Here is a 17,340-nt window from a genome sequence, read left to right on the forward strand (position 1 = left end):
TAAAAATAAAAGCTATATCATAATGTTAACCAATAGCATACAAAAAACAAATACAGATGATACTAAACCAACGCTGATTTCATGCATTAAATAAAATCACTTCATTACATCCTGACCATGACTCCATTGTAATAATTCTGCACAAATTCAGTTTAATGAGATTTCAAATTAAAGTTTGCATAAAGAAAACGCTTGATGGTTTTATTAGGAACACTGGGCCTCATTCGTGAAACGTAAGTCATTCATAAAGCCACTCTTACAGATGTTTTGCATTGAATTGCATGCATGCATACATTTATAAGAATGGATTTAGAGATGAGTTTCAGAGACTGTTGTCCTTGTTTCATGAATGAGGCTCAGTGACAGTACAGAGAGAGACAGATAATCACAGAAGAGGCACAGCCTTCTTTTCATTCCTGTTCTATTTCAGGGGTGTTTCTGAGCGAGGATGAGTCGGGACGTCCTTCACTGTCGGGATCTCAGAGGCGTCTGCAGCATCTATCAGAGGAGCACTGATAAAGTCACAGCCGAACAAAGATAACACAGATTCCTGAATCTCAGCTCCCATAAGAGCACAATAGCTTTGTCCTACTTAACTCAAACATTATATAAACTGTTTTCGGTTTAGTGTTTCCCATGCAATATTTTCTAAATTATTATTTTATTATATTAATTTCCCAAATATGGTTTGGGAACTGTAGGAGTTATAGTATATATATATATATATATATATATATAGTCTCTTTTGCTCACCAAGGCTACATTTATTGTACAAAAATACAGTAAAAAAAACAGTAATGTTGTGAAATATTATTAAGATTTAATAGCTGTTTTCTCTTTGAATGGATTGTAAACTATAATTTATTTCTGTGATGCTCCGCTGTATTTTCAGCATCATTCCTCCAGTCTTCAGTGTCACATGATCTTCAGAAATCAGAATAATATGATGATTTACTGCTCAAGAAACATTTCTGATTATTATCAATATTAAAAATAGTCTAATAGTTAAAACATAAACCTTTTTTTTTCAGGATTCTTTGATGAATAGAAAGCATTTAATTGAAATGGAAATCTTTCGTAACATTATAAATGTCTTTATTGCTTCTTTGCTGAATAAAAATATACATTTATGAAGTTACTTTTGATCAATTAAATGTGCCCTTACTAAATACAAACATTAATTGCTAAAAAACAAAAAACAAAACGTATATATGAACATACATCTATATATATATATATATGTGTGTGTGTGTGTGTGTGTGTGTGAAGGTCATGCTTATTGCTAGAGGTATGTGTAATATTTCTAAAGGGTGGAAACAATCAGAGAGGTGTTTGATGTCTATATAAGGATCTCAACCACTAAAAGGTCTTGTTACTGACCCCACACCACTTTTAACTCTTGATAAAAAACCCTGTCCCCTGTGTTCTTTCCTTTCACATCCTTATTTGGATCTCAGTAACTCTCTATAAAAACCCATCACTAGTGGTTTGTGTCACTGAAGTTTCCTCAGCCGAGGTGTGCTCATCAACTCTCAGTGTAGCTGGAAATCTGAAGCAGTCACTATGGGTGATGCTATGATGGCAGAGTTCGGAAAGGCTGCTCCCTTCTTGAGGAAGTCGGATAAAGAACGTCTGGAAGCGCAGACAAGAGCCTTTGACATCAAGACCGAATGCTTTGTTGTGGATGATAAGGTGGAGTTTGTGAAGGGGAAAATTGTCAACAAGGAAGAAGGGAAAGTCACTGTAAAGACTGATGATGGGAGGACAGTGACTGTCAAGGATGGAGACGTCCATCCCCAGAACCCGCCTAAATTCGATAAAATCGAAGACATGGCGATGCTTACTTTCCTTCACGAGCCTGCAGTGCTGTTCAACCTCAAAGAGCGTTATGCAGCCTGGATGATCTACACCTACTCTGGGCTGTTCTGTGTTACCGTCAACCCTTACAAGTGGTTACCCGTGTACGACTCAGAAGTAGTCGCTGCTTACAGAGGTAAGAAGAGATCAGAGGCCCCACCTCACATCTTTTCTATCTCTGATAACGCTTATCAATACATGCTAACTGACCGGGAGAACCAGTCCATCCTTATCACCGGAGAATCCGGTGCTGGGAAGACTGTCAACACCAAGAGAGTCATCCAGTATTTTGCAAGCATTGCTGCCGCTGGTGGAGCAGCTGGAAAGAAAGACTCCAGCAAGGGAACCCTGGAGGATCAGATCATTCAGGCTAACCCTGCACTTGAGGCTTTTGGCAATGCTAAAACCGTGAGAAATGACAACTCCTCTCGCTTTGGGAAATTCATCCGCATTCATTTTGGGACCAGCGGTAAACTCTCCTCTGCTGATATAGAAACGTACCTGCTAGAGAAGTCTCGGGTGACCTTCCAACTAAAATCTGAGAGGAACTACCATATCTTCTTCCAAATACTGTCCAATGAAAAGCCCGAACTACTGGACATGATGTTAATAACCAATAATCCATATGACTACTCTTACATCTCCCAAGGAGAAGTAACCGTCGCGTCCATCAATGACAATGAAGAGCTGGTTGCTACTGACAAAGCATTTGATGTACTTGGCTTCACGACCGAAGAAAAGATGGGAGTCTACAAGCTGACAGGTGCTATCATGCACTATGGCAATATGAAGTTCAAGCAGAAACAGCGTGAAGAGCAGGCAGAGTCTGACGGTACTGAAGATGCAGATAAGGCAGCTTATCTAATGGGGCTGAACTCTGCTGACCTGCTCAAAGGACTCTGCCATCCCAGAGTCAAGGTAGGCAATGAGTACGTCACAAAAGGACAGAGTGTGGACCAAGTGTATTACTCAATTGGTGCACTGGCAAAGTCAGTGTATGAGAAAATGTTCAACTGGATGGTGGTAAGAATTAACCACTCTCTTGACACAAAGCAACATCGCCAGCATTTCATTGGTGTACTAGACATTGCTGGCTTTGAGATCTTTGATTTCAACACGTTTGAACAACTCTGCATCAATTTCACAAATGAAAAGCTGCAGCAGTTTTTCAATCACCACATGTTCGTTCTGGAACAAGAGGAATACAAAAAAGAGGGGATTGACTGGGAGTTCATTGACTTCGGGATGGATCTGCAATCCTGCATTGATCTGATTGAGAAACCCCTAGGGATCATGTCCATTCTGGAGGAAGAGTGCATGTTTCCAAAGGCCAGTGATCAGACATTCAAAGCAAAGCTATATGACAACCATCTGGGAAAGACAAACATTTTCCAAAAGCCACGAGTTGTGAAGGGAAAGGCAGAAGCACACTTTGCCTTATCCCATTATGCAGGTACTGTGGACTATAATATTTCTGGCTGGTTGGTGAAGAACAAAGACCCATTGAATGAAACTGTAGTTGGTCTCTATCAGAAATCCTCTTTGAAGTTGTTGAGTCATCTATTCTCAACCTATGCAGCAGGAGATGCAGCAGAAAAGTCAGGTGGGAAAGGGGCCAAGAAAAAGGGGTCATCTTTTCAGACCGTGTCCGCCCTGCACAGAGAAAACCTTAACAAATTAATGACCAATCTGAAAACCACAAACCCACACTTTGTCCGTTGTCTGATTCCAAATGAGAGCAAAACTCCTGGAATCATGGACAACTGTCTGGTCATGCACCAGCTTCGCTGCAACGGTGTACTGGAGGGTATCAGGATTTGCAGGAAAGGTTTCCCAAACAGGATCCTCTATGGTGATTTCAAACAGAGGTACAGAATCCTAAATGCATCTGCCATCCCTGAAGGACAGTTCATCGAAAACAAGAAAAGTGCTGAGAAGCTGTTAGGCTCACTAGACATCGATCACACGCAATACAAATTTGGCCACACAAAAGTCTTTTTTAAAGCGGGTCTGCTTGGTACGTTAGAAGAGATGCGAGATGACCAACTCGCTCGTATCCTCACTAGGATCCAGTCTTATGCTCGTGGATTACTGATGAGAGTTGAGTTTCAGAAACTTGTGGAACGTAGAGACGCCCTCATGGTCATCCAGTGGAACCTTCGTTCTTTCCTTGGTGTGAAAAACTGGCCATGGATGAAACTGTTCTTTAAGATAAAACCTTTGCTAAGGAGTGCTGAGTCTGAAAAGGAGATGGCAAACATGAAGGATGAATTCAATACGTTAAAAGAAGCTTTGGAGAAATCTGAGGCCAGGAGGAAAGAGTTAGAAGAGAAAATGGTCACTCTTCTTCAAGAGAAGAATGATTTACTTCTTCAGGTGCAATCAGAGCAGGACACGCTAATGGATTCCGAAGAACGATGTGAACAGCTCATAAAAAGCAAAATCCAGCTAGAGGCTAAAGTCAAAGAGCTGGCAGAACGTATAGAGGATGAGGAAGAGATAAATGCAGACCTCACAGCCAAGAAACGCAAGTTGGAGGATGAATGTTCTGAGCTCAAGAAAGATATAGATGACCTGGAGCTGACATTGGCCAAGGTGGAAAAGGAAAAGCATGCCACTGAGAACAAAGTGAAGAATCTAACAGAGGAAATGTCATCCCTTGATGAAAACATAATGAAACTCACCAAAGAGAAAAAAGCTCTACAAGAGGCTCAGCAGCAAACACTGGATGACCTTCAAAGTGAGGAGGACAAAGTAAATATATTGACAAAAGCAAAAGCTAAGCTTGAACAACAGGTGGATGATCTTGAGGGCTCATTGGAACAAGAAAAAAAAGTTAGGATGGACTTGGAGCGTATCAAGAGAAAGATGGAAGGAGATGTGAAACTGACTCAGGAGAGTGTAATGGACTTGGAGAATGACAAACAGCAACTAGAAGAAAAACTTAAAAAGAAAGACTTTGAAATCAATCAGCTGAACGGAAAGATTGAAGACGAGCAAACGGCTTCAGTACAGTTGCAAAAAAAACTAAAAGAAAACCAAGCTCGAATTGAAGAACTGGAGGAGGAGCTGGATGCGGAGCGTGCGGCTCGTGCAAAGGTGGAGAAACAACGATCTGAAATTTCTAGAGAACTGGAGGACATCAGTGAGCGTCTAGAGGAGGCAGGTGGGGCCACATGTGCTCAGGTAGAACTCAATAAAAAAAGGGAAGCAGAGTTTCAAAAGTTGCGCAGGGACCTTGAGGAAGCCACTCTTCATCATGAGGCCACCACTGCCTCCCTTCGGAAGAAGCATGCAGACAGTGTGGCAGAACTAGGGGAACAGATTGACAATTTGCAAAGGGTCAAACAGAAGTTAGAGAAAGAAAAAGTTGAATTCAAGTTGGAATTGGATGACCTTTCCTCGAACATGGAGAGTGTGGTAAAGGCCAAGGTAAATCTTGAAAAGATGTGCCGCTCACTGGAAGATCAGATGAATGAGCATAGGTCAAAAGCTGAAGAAGCCCAGAGAGCACTGAATGATACGTCCACCCAGAAAGCCAAGTTGCTGACTGAAAATGGGGAACTTGGACGACAACTGGAGGAGAAGGAATGTCTAATCTCCCAACTCACTAGAGGAAAGACCTCATACACCCAGCAACTTGAAGACTTGAAAAGACAACTTGAGGAAGAGGTGAAAGCAAAGAGTGCTCTTGCTCATGCTGTACAGTCAGCCCGTCATGATTGTGACTTACTAAGAGAGCAATTTGAAGAGGAGCAAGAAGCAAAAGCTGAGCTCCAACGGGCATTATCCAAAGCCAATACAGAGGTAGCAACATGGAGGGCAAGGTATGAGACTGATGGAATCCAGAGAACGGAGGAACTGGAGGAAGCCAAGAAGAAACTTGTACAAAAATTGCAAGAAGCAGAGGAAGCAGTGGAAGCAGTGAATGCAAAGTGTTCTTCTCTCGAGAAAACAAAACATCGCCTGCAAAATGAGATTGAAGATCTGATGCTGGATCTTGAACGGTCGAATGCAGCATCTGCGGCCCTGGACAAAAAACAGAGATCCTTTGACAAAGTCATTGCAGAGTGGAAACAAAAGTATGAAGAGTCACAGTGTGAGCTTGAGGGAGCACAAAAGGAAGCCCGTAGCTTAAGTACAGAGCTCTTTAAACTGAAGAACTCTTATGAAGAAACGCTAGATCACCTTGAGACCATCAAAAGGGAAAACAAGAATCTTCAGGAGGAGATCTCAGACTTAACGGATCAAGTGGGTGAAGGACGAAAGAGTATTCACGAGTTAGAAAAACTGAGGAAACAGCTGGAACAGGAGAAAGCAGAGTTGCAGTCAGCACTTGAAGAAGCTGATGCTTCAGTCGAGCACGAAGAAGGTAAGATTCTACGAACTCAGCTGGAATTCAACCAGTTGAAGGCAGATGTTGAGCGCAAGATGGCTGAGAAGGATGAGGAAATGGAACAAGCAAAAAGAAACTACCAGCGTATGGTTGAATCCTTGCAGGCGTCTCTTGAGGCAGAGAATAGAAGCCGCAACGAGGCCTTAAGAGTAAAAAAGAAGATGGAGGGAGACCTTAATGAAATGGAAATTCAATTAAGCCAGGCCAACAGACAGGCAGCTGATGCCCAGAAGCAGTTGAAGATGATCCAGTCATGCTTAAAGGACACTCAACTCCAGCTGGACGAGACACTTCACAGTAATGATGATCTCAAAGAAAACATTTCCCTGTTGGAGCGCAGAAACAACCTGATTCAAGCAGAACTAGAAGAACTGAGAGCAGTGCTGGAACAAACAGAGAGGTGTCGCAAACTAGCTGAACATGAACTTACTGAAGCCACTGAGAGGATGCAACTCTTGCACTCCCAAAACACTAGCCTCATCAATCAAAAGAAAAAGCAAGAATCTGATCTGCTTCAGTTGCAGAATGAAATTGAGGAGTTAGTGCAAGAGAATCGCAATGCAGATGAAAAGGCAAAGAAAGCCATTACTGATGCAGCTATGATGGCCGAAGAGTTAAAGAAGGAACAAGACACTAGTGCACACCTTGAAAGGATGAAAAAGAACATGGAACAGACCATCAAGGACCTACAGCACCGTCTAGATGAAGCAGAGCAAGTAGCAATGAAAGGAGGGAAAAAGCAGCTACAAAAAATGGAGGCACGTATCCGTGACCTTGAGAATGAGTTAGATGCAGAGCAAAAGCGAGGTTCAGAGTCCATTAAAAGTGTGAGAAAGTATGAACGACGCATAAAGGAGCTGACTTATCAGACAGACGAGGATCGCAAGAACCTGGCAAGACTGCAAGACTTAGTGGACAAGCTACAGCTGAAAGTAAAATCTTACAAACGTTCTGCTGAAGAAGCCGAGGAACAGGCAAATGCCAACCTGGCCAAATTACGAAAACTGCAGCACGAGCTGGAAGAGGCAGAGGAGCGGGCGGATATTGCAGAATCTCAAGTAAACAAGCTGCGTGCTAAAACTAGAGATGGTGTACCCGGAAAGAAATCCCAGGATGAATAATGTGTCTTGAGTAGTTGTGTAATCTCACCCAGATTTGTTTGTTCACTAGTTTTAAGATAAGTACCAGGAATCCCTCTAAAAGATTAAACATTAGTCAAACCATAAATGTGTCCCTAGGCCACAAAACCAAAGTCTTTAGTCTCTGGGGTATATTTGTAGCAAATGCCAAAAATACATTGTATGGGTCAAAATTATAGATTATTATTATGATTATTAATATGCATTTCTAGATTTTTTTGCTCCCTAAGATTTCAGATTTTCAAATAGTTGTATCTCAGCCAAATACCATCCTCCAAACAAACCATACATCAATGGAAAGATTATTATTATTCAGCTTGGAGATTGTGTAAAATTGATTCTTATGACTGGTTTTGTGGTCCAGGGTGCAGGGTCAAAATTATCACTAAAAAACAACATGGAGGCAAAACTAAGTAATGAATATTTGGCTAATAATTTGAAATGCAATGAAAACTGAAATAAAATACAGTACTTTAAAATTACAGAATCTCATTTTTGTGTTTAACGCACCACATGACATGTCAACATCAATTGACAACAAGTTATATATATATATAAATAAAGACAAAAAACACAAGACTTATTAGTTATCCCATTTATTTTCACATATTTTAGATGACCAAAAACAATTGGTAAATTGTTTGAGGCCAACCACTTGGGAGCAGCACAGAACAGTTTTTTATACAAAAATAGGACGAACATTTTATTCGATTCAGTACAGTTCAATCTGTTCAGCAACGGCAGTAACAACGAACATGAAAAAGAAAGAAAACTATTCAAATTAAAACCACTTCAGTACTTCTGCAACCAATCTAGCTCCATAACATACAGTTTATTTACATCTCTCACAGACATCACACACAACATATTTAGTTTTTTGAAATACTAATACTAATACTAAATACTACATATTTACATTTAATACAACAAACAATCTGTAACCGTTACAGAAACATCTTCTGTCTGTTATACACTCCTATCCCACGTGTATGTTTTAGTCTCTTACATTCAGTACTTTGAAATCTAACATATGCAAATCCATTTATTTCTGTATGCTGAGAAAATTCCAGCGTCGATACACACGATCATAAAATATATTGATCTTACAGTATAACTCAAGAGACAACCCACATGCGTCAGTCAATCAAAAGATGTTACTTGAACACAGCAGGTCATTTAAAACTCTAATAGCAGTATAGATATAGATACAGTGGACCTCCAATGGGGCCGATACAACTTGTATCCCAACACTTTAATAAGTTACAGAAAACATGCAAATACTTCATTAATTTTATAGATAATAAACCATAAGTCTAGGGCAGAAGACTTACACTGAGGGGACAGAATTTGATTTGTCAGACAAAAAAAACTTTGGTTCATTCTCTTTTCAGTACACCAGCAACAAGGTAATACATTTTGAAGTAGACAATATCAACAGTTCCTCATACATCACAATAGTGATTTAGAAACTTCGGAACATTGGTGTCTACTATATTCATTACACAGCTTTAAAAGTGGGCCAAGATATTGTAACCTTTTAGGCAATTTCACCAGCAGCTTCCACTAAAAGGAGGTTCTCACTCCTCAGATTAAAACATCATAATAACAAAGACTATATTCTCCAGGGCCAGAATCATATTTGTCCAAGTCTTGGTGGAGTTGACCTTACAAATTTTATCTTATGTCCGGGGCTTTAACTTAGTCAGGGTAGAGACCATGTTAGATTAGATGCAAACAAAAACACGGCTGAGAAGGACCTTGGTAACTACCTTTCCAAAAATGAATTTACCGTGGACCAGAAACCTCTGGAAACAACTATAACCTTAAGAAGGCACAACCTACATCCACACGTCTACACATTACAGCCTCTTTTCTATTCACATCAATTGGTGTCCAGCCTAGCTAAACTTGATATATGCTTTGGAGGATTTGTTTAGACACTGGTTTCTCTTCAGTGTAGCAATAATTTGCAATGTCGAAGCAAGTTTTTCTAGTTTTCCCAAGCAACAACAAAAGTAGTTGACTACATCAACATGCAAATTCTTACTTTCAGAGGTCGGATTCTTTCATCTCTCATAAGGCAGACACAGGAAAGTGTTTGTTAAATTTACATTTATGCATTTATGCAGACGCTTTTATCTTAAGCGACTTACATTGCATTCAGTCTAACAACTTTTCCTAACATGTGTTCCCCGGGATTCAAACTCCCAACCTTGCGCTTGCTACGCAATGCTCTACCACTTGAGCCACAGGGACACTATAATTATATATATATATTGAATTGAATATAAAAAATATATTTACAAATGCAGAGCTCAAGTCAGTGTACAGATAGAAGTTGTGCAATTCCGTTTACAGTGGACAGATGTGCTCACTGCACAGCAACTGTTCGTTTAGTAACAGGTCAGCCATGATTTGGGAAGTGCTACGCGTCAAGCTAGTTGATATCCCAGAGAGATGAGGTTACTCACAGACTGGATGGTTGCACTTGTTGCTGCAATGGCGCGTGATGTGTACCTGGAGCAGCTTCGCAATCTTTCGGAGCGTCATCCGAACGTACGTACAAAAGGAAGAGGGTGACCGTTGCGAAAGTGGCTGCGTTAACTGGAAAAGCCCGTAGAAGAGTGGAAGTAAGTCCGCGTGTGAAAACACGCCAACCTTCGCGCTGGATGCTCTTCCTCGTGCAGTCCATGATGCTACTGTACTGGTACTTTCCTCCGACCCCGTCGGCCTGGAGCCGGGATTTTATCACATCCACCGGGTACGTCGAAAGCCAAGATGCGATTCCCGACATCCCGCCGGCGAACAGCAGTTTGGGAATCATGTACGGATCTTCCGGCTCGCATCCCAGCGAACGCGTCAGTAGGTCGTACGTGAGGAAATAAACGCCGAAGCCCGGTGTCTCCCGGATAAGAGTTGTAACCATTCCCCGGTTGACTCCCCGCAAACCCTCGCGCTGGTAAATGCGAGCCAGGCAATCCAGTGAGTTTTTGTAGACCTTCCGAGAGGACGACTTCTTCTCGCCCGTTCCTTGCATCTGCATTCGGGTCTTGGCCAGTTCCATCGGGCAGCAGATCACGCACTGGATGGCGCCAGCCGCCGCTCCAGCTAGGAACTGGTTCAGAGGTGTATCCTTGCTTAACATACGCATGGTGTTGCCCTGAACACCAAAGACGATGGCGTTGATGAACGTCAGGCCCATCATGGGCGACCCAATGCCTTTATAAAGACCAAGCATCTGCAGAAAAGGTGAAGCAAAGTGATCCAAGCTGCATTTATGTACATGTGTAAATGCAAAGATATCAAAGAGATGTCAAATATTTGAGTAATTGTTGCCATATCAGCATCAACGACTCGAGAATGATAAAATATACAAGTCTTAAGAACTATCCTTCAATGACTTGTATAAAATAATTTAACAATATTTTAGAAACTGTAAAAATGTAATGAAATAATATATTTAAATAAGTATTAATAAAGTACAATATAAAATGACTACAATATTAATAAAATAAAAGTTAAATATTAATTTAAATATTACTGTAGTTTAATCTGTTTGTAAGGGATTGTCACCCAAAAATTAAGATTGCTATAATTTATTCATCCCTCATCTTTTGAAGTCATTAAAATAAACAATTATACTTTTTTCTAATAACTGAGAAGTGTTTAAGAATAGCAATGAAATTAATTAAAATATTTGTCAAATTATTACATTTCATAAATAGTAACAAAATAATGTAAAAAAGTATTTTTATTCTATTTTTAAAAGTAAGATTATTTATATAAAGTATACATTGTCTACATTTTTAACTGTTTCCATTGACCAGCTAATATATATATATATATATTTTTTTTTTTCTGTATTTATCTGGCACAAAAATAATGGAGATCTCGATGAATGTGAAGCATTAAACATAAAAAGATAAATTCATACTAAATAAATAAATAAAAATTTAATAAAAACAGCAGCATTAAAAATATTAATTAAATTAATTAAATTATAAAATAAATATCAATTTATTAAATAAATTTACCAATTTATTGTGTGTATGTTCGCGTACACACACACACACTTTTCATCAAAAAGTACTAAAATCAGAAAATCTCCAAAGAACAACTAAAGTATAATTACATTTTACTTCTTAGTCAGACGCTGAGAAGGTTCACGTTTAAATATTCATTTGAACAACCTTTAAAAAAATCTAAATAGTTTACATGGGCAAGCATAGGGAAATCAAATTAAATTTATTTATATAGTCCTTTTCACAATATGACTATTCAAAGCAGATTTACTGAAAATCATGATGTTAATGATTATAATATCTGAATATCTTCATGCCTTACAGTTGCATTAAGTAGATTAGATCTGGCTGATAGTATAGTTATATTTTGTGACAAAAATAGAAATAAAACCATCAGCTAGTTGAGATATGCTCTAAAAATATATGGGTTTATGTGAGTGTAGGTGTTTGTGATGCAGTTAAAGAGAAGAATATAAAACCACTGAAGTTTTCACTCACTGATTCTTGACGTATGATGGACTGGAAACAATGAAAAGTGCCTCGGTAAAGTGGTTTATCAACACTCTGGACCTGAAGACGAACCTACAGGACAGACAACATGATTACTACAAGCCCATGATAAAAAGAGCTGGTACTTCAGAGTTTCTTTTGAATATGGAAACAGATGAACTGCCATTGTGGTTAAATGATTGAAAACCATCAATTGCAATTTATGGCCTAAATATTCAAGACCGTAAACAGAATACATTTTTTTATTAATAATAATAATATAAATAAACATAGTTAATAGCGTCACTACTAAGTTATTATTTACCCTGTGACCACAGGACTAGTATGATGTGCTTACACAGGAGTAATTTTTAAGTCACAGGGTTCAGCATGAAATGGATAGGATGGAGTAAAGTGTCACGACACAAACAAGCTCCCTGCGTTAAACATCAGCCAAAAATAGCAATGATAAGTGTTTGCTCGTTTGTTTTAAGAGAGTTCCTAAGAAATCAACAGCCGGTTCAGATGACAGATTTGCTCAACCTACGTGCAGCGAAAGCACTGACACTCGAACAACACAAGTCAATGATTACTAACCTTAACTGTGTCGAAAGGATGTCCGACGAGGACCCCGGCAGCACCTGGACAGAAAAGAGAAATTATATGAGTTTGTAATGCTTAACTATTGAGCAATATACTCTGTATACAGTATTTTTCGGACTATAAGTCGGACCTAAGTATAAGTCACATCAGTCCAAAAATACATCATGACAAGGAAAAAAAACATATATAAGTCGCACTGGACTATAAGTCACATTTATTTAGAACTAAGAACCAAAAGAAAACATTACCGTAATGTTTTTTCTAGGTTCATGTCAAATAAATTTTGATAAATAAGTTGCACCTGACTATAAGTCGCAGGACCAGCCAAACTATGAAAAAAAGTGTGACTTCTAGTCTGGAAAATACGGTACCTAAAGAAACCTGTTTGTGTCACCTAAAAAAAAAATTCTTAAAGGTAATTGCATATTTTCTTAAAATTGTGACCTTTTCTCAGAATTCTTAGTTTACGACTTGCAAATCTGAGTTTGTATCTTTTTTCTCCAAAAACATCTTGCTTAATTCAGAGTTTACGACTCGCTATCCAGAGGTTACGACTCACTAACCACTTGCTATCCATAGTTTATGACTCGCTATTCTTAGTTTACGACTCGCTATCTAGAGTTTACCACTCGCTATTCAGAGTTTATGGATCACTATTCAGTTTACCACTCGCTATTCAGAATTTACCACTCGCTATCCATAGTTTATGACTCTCTATTCATAGTTTACGAATCGCTATCTAGAGTTTACTACTCGCTATCTAGAGTTTACCACACGCTATTCAGAGTTTACCACTCGCTATCCAGAGTTTACGACTCGCTATTCATAGTTTACGACTCGCTATTCATAGTTTACGACTCGCTATTCATAGTTTACGACTCGCTATTCATAGTTTACTACTCGCTATTCATAGTTTACAACTCGCTATCCAGAGTTTACGACTTGCTATCCAGAGTTTACGACTCGCTATCCAGGGTTTACGACTCGCTATTCAGGGTTTACGACTCGCTATTCAGGGTTACGACTCGCTATTCAGGGTTTACGACTCGCTATTCAGGGTTTACGACTCGCTATTCAGGGTTTACGACTCGCTATTCAGGGTTTTACGACTAGCTATCCAGAGTTTTACGACTAGCTATCCAGAGTTTTACGACTCGCTATTCAGGGTTTACGACTCGCTATTCAGGGTTTACGACTCGCTATTCAGGGTTTACGACTCGCTATTCAGGGTTTACGACTCGCTATTCAGAGTTTTACGACTCGCTATTCAGAGTTTACGACTCGCTATTCAGAGTTTACGACTAGCTATCCAGAGTTTACGACTAGCTATTCAGAGTCTACGACTCGCTATTCAGAGTCTATCACTCGCTATCTAGAGTTTACCACTCGCTATTCAGAGTTATTACTCGCTATCCAGAGTTTACCACTCGCTATCCAGAGTTTACAACTCGTGTGAGAAAAAAAAAAAAATTCTACATTTGTATGCTATATTGCCCCATGACCACATTTAGTGCTAAATTTAGCATAAAACTGTTGTAAGCACAGCTATATATAAACAACAGAGTCAATTCTAGGATCGTCAGTGTTTTATTTCCATCTTTTTAGATTCAGAACAACAACAAAGTCAGTCATTGATTGGCAGACACTGAAAGATGCTAATGTAGGACTGGAAATCTCACAGGAGATCTATCGGAGTATCTCACAGGGTATTACATATCAGCGGTTACTGCTCCATGCCAAGGAGACCAATGACTCCTCATGGATCCACATGGCTGGACGCACATGTGCTCGGGTCGATGGGAGTCAGCCTAGACCGAAGGCGTTGGTCCATCCTGACCAATCAAAACATGTCCTTTGCTACAAACTCAAGTCGTCAAATGGGGACAAGAGCTGACTTAAGAAAAGATACAGTAAAGGAAAAATTACATAAACACTATTTTTCAATATATTTGCAGTTGACAAAAATTTGACTTCATAAAATTTGTAATTCTGAAAGTGTTCACACAGATATTTTAATAGTCAATAAGTTTGATTAGATCACTGTTAATTATTAAATATTGTTACATTGGCGCACATAAAAAAGATTAAATACCACTATTACTTGTGTTGTTCATTTAGAGAAAAACAGCAAGCAAAACATGCCTTTTTATTAACTGATTTAAAAATGTATGTTTAAACCAGTTTAAACAAATTGAAACAAATATATGTATAACATTTATATTTGTTTATATATATATATATATAAACATACATATTAGTACATGCATCTATTTGATTTATTATTGAGTGTGTGTGTATATACACTCACACTCATAATAAATGACCAAGTAATAATGAATTAGTATATTTTTTATAGATCTATATAGACATATTAGTGAAGGAAAAAATACTTCAGTTCTATTTCTAGGTCTAGTTCAATTAATATTGAAAAAATGACGAGCCACATTATCAATCATTCATCAGTAAACATAGGGAAACATAAACTGGGCTCATAATGACACCTGTGATCTAACTTTTATGAAGCACTGTGTCTTCACATCTGTAATATGAAACACGAGCCGGGAGGGGCTTTGAGAGAGATGTGACCCCGTCCTGTGGCTGGGATTGGCTCCCGCAGGGGTGTGTGGGATGCCTCTGCTTTTGACAGGACATGGACAGGCGTATGGGGGGGGGGTTATTCTGGGCTCTTCCGGGAAACACATTTCACAGCAGCTCATGCACGACTGTTATTCTCATAAGAGAATAGGATGACTTCAAGGAGAATCCAGACTATTACACTGAATACAGATAAGCACGCTATTATGACCACATTTGCATTACAGTGGAATTTATAACAAAAGCTGAATAATTAATGAATCCCAAATTCTGTCTTGTGCAAGTGAAACCTATTCAAATTAGATGTAGAAAACATGTGTAGGCTACTCCATAAATACTGCAACTTCATCTGTTAATCAATCAAAAATGTGATTAAGGCCTAAACTGGTTTCCTCCACAGGCTAAAAAATAAATTAATAAAAAGGTAATTGTGGCTCTCACAACTTTTCCCACATATAATTTATACATAATCTCAAATTTGTGGTATATAAACACAGTTTTAAGAAGAAATATCAGAATTGTGAGATATAAACTCACAACACTGAGATAAATAAATAAATGATATATATATATATATATATATATATATATATATATATATATATATATATATATATATATATATATATATATATTTTTTTTTTTTTAAATTAGAATTAAAAGCCAGAAAGAAAGAAAAACGAAAGCAAGACGTTATAAAAAATTATCAATTACTTTCTAAATAATCTTTTCCACCACAAAGGAAAATGTTGCCGATTTAACCCAATTTAGAACACGTCAATCATTCAGAAGCAGTCAGTCAGTCACAATGTAACATTCTTTACTTCAAAGGCGGCAGAGTAGAACTCCGTCACGTGACTCACCCACCTCAACACACAGCTCACTAACAACAAACTGAATATCAAACCAAAAGCGAAAAAAAACAGTTGCAGAAATAGATTTGAAATGATTGCTCATTAAAGCACATTAAAAATATAGATTTAGCATGAGTATTTAACAGAATTCAATAAAACCAAACTCTTTTCACGTGTCCAGCGTGATGTGGCTTCCTGCTACAAATAATTCAGCACGTGTGAATCGATCTGACCGTGTGAATTACATCAACTCACTTCAAAATAAACTCCACACATATGCATGACAGACTACTGAATCTGAATGTACAAATACAAGCTATATTTGATCAACACGCTGACTGTGCGTTGGTTAGACCCTCTTAACGAGCTTAACTAAGTCCTAATCGAGCATACACGGATTTACTGTACTCTACTGTACTCTACTGTACTCTACTGTACTGGTAGAGATGCCTTACCTCCTATGCATCCAGCAAGGAAGTCCATCACTGCTTGAAGCTGTGTTCGTTTAGATGAGATGAGCTCAAACCTGCTTTAGTTCCTCGGGCCTGTCCTGTGCTGAATGTCTGTGAGGAGGAGGTGATGCGGTGTAGCGGTAACGCAGCAGGGAGATCGAGTCTGCGCCAGCTGTAAGTCACTAATCGGGTCGTAGTGGAAAATTTCACCTCCTAGCTTGTCTGGCACCTGCTGGGTGCACCGGCTCTGCTTGTGCAGCGGGTTCTGGGTGGAGAATGGATGATGGATGGGTGTTGGTGAGGAGGAGGTGTGTTGTGCACGCGCCCAATCGCGACCCGCGGATTTAAAAAGGATTTCTGTTCCTCTTTGCTCTCGGATTTTATTACTGCGAAGACGCGTTCACGAGGCATTAGGATGGTTACCAAGAAGGTCATTTTTTAAATATTCAGTAGTCTAGCTAAGCCATAGGCGGTTGAGCTAATTAATATTCATGACGTGCCTTCGCGTCGGGGAGTCCGACTCGTTGAAGTGAATCGGTTCGTTCGGATGGATTGATTCGAATGCACAGCTCTTCACTCAGCAAACCCAGAGCACATCTACAAGATGTCTGTTAAAGTTAAAGAACACATCTGCTGTGAACATACATCTGATAGACGTCTTAAAGATGTCGGTTTTACATCATAAACATCTTACAGATGTATTATGAGCAATCACTTTAAAAAAATAAGTCTTTAATATGTAAATCCAGACGTGATATATGTTTGCTATCAGGGATATTGAGATTTTAAATTTAACCTTGATTTATTATTTATATTGAAGAGATACTTACAATAAACAAATCTGGGCTACTGTGTGATTTGGCTTCATGTTCCATTATTATGTGTGAATCATATCCATCTAAACTTGTAAATGACATTAGTAACATAAAACAA

The 17,340-nt window shown here is 38.8% G+C and overlaps 2 protein-coding genes across 2 annotated transcripts; one reads left to right on the plus strand and one right to left on the minus strand.

Moving 5' to 3' along the window:
• The first annotated feature begins 976 nt into the window (after positions 1-976).
• myh6 (myosin, heavy chain 6, cardiac muscle, alpha) lies at positions 977-7,852 on the plus strand. Its single transcript, XM_052535117.1, has one exon. The coding sequence runs from the start codon at positions 1,564-1,566 to the stop codon at positions 7,372-7,374; it is 5,811 nt and encodes a 1,936-aa protein (XP_052391077.1). The 5' UTR covers positions 977-1,563; the 3' UTR covers positions 7,375-7,852.
• A 120-nt stretch (positions 7,853-7,972) lies between these two features.
• On the minus strand, positions 7,973-17,118 carry LOC127938480 (mitochondrial basic amino acids transporter-like). Its single transcript, XM_052535127.1, has 4 exons — positions 16,411-17,118; positions 12,501-12,544; positions 11,913-11,996; positions 7,973-10,630 (listed from the first exon to the last, which is right to left on the minus strand). Exons 1-4 carry the CDS (start codon positions 16,436-16,438, stop codon positions 9,860-9,862), a joined length of 927 nt encoding a protein of 308 aa, XP_052391087.1. The 5' UTR covers positions 16,439-17,118; the 3' UTR covers positions 7,973-9,859.
• Between the last annotated feature and the right edge of the window lie 222 nt (positions 17,119-17,340).

Source organism: Carassius gibelio, chromosome A20, assembly GCF_023724105.1.
Source record: "Carassius gibelio isolate Cgi1373 ecotype wild population from Czech Republic chromosome A20, carGib1.2-hapl.c, whole genome shotgun sequence".
Taxonomy (NCBI): domain Eukaryota; kingdom Metazoa; phylum Chordata; class Actinopteri; order Cypriniformes; family Cyprinidae; genus Carassius; species Carassius gibelio.

What these genes read in the sequence shown, in the direction of transcription:
- myh6 (XM_052535117.1), top strand. Translation starts at nt 1,564, where the DNA reads ATGGGTGATGCTATGATGGCAGAGTTCGGAAAGGCTGCTCCCTTCTTG.
- LOC127938480 (XM_052535127.1), bottom strand. Translation starts at nt 16,438, where the DNA reads ATGGACTTCCTTGCTGGATGCATAGGAG. An exon ending in ATCCTTTCGACACAGTTAAG is followed by an intron (nt 11,997 to 12,500) that starts GTTAGTAATCAT and finishes TCTGTCCTGTAG; the next exon opens with GTTCGTCTTCAGGTCCAGAG. An exon ending in CCATCATACGTCAAGAATCA is followed by an intron (nt 10,631 to 11,912) that starts GTGAGTGAAAAC and finishes CCTTTTCTGCAG; the next exon opens with ATGCTTGGTCTTTATAAAGG.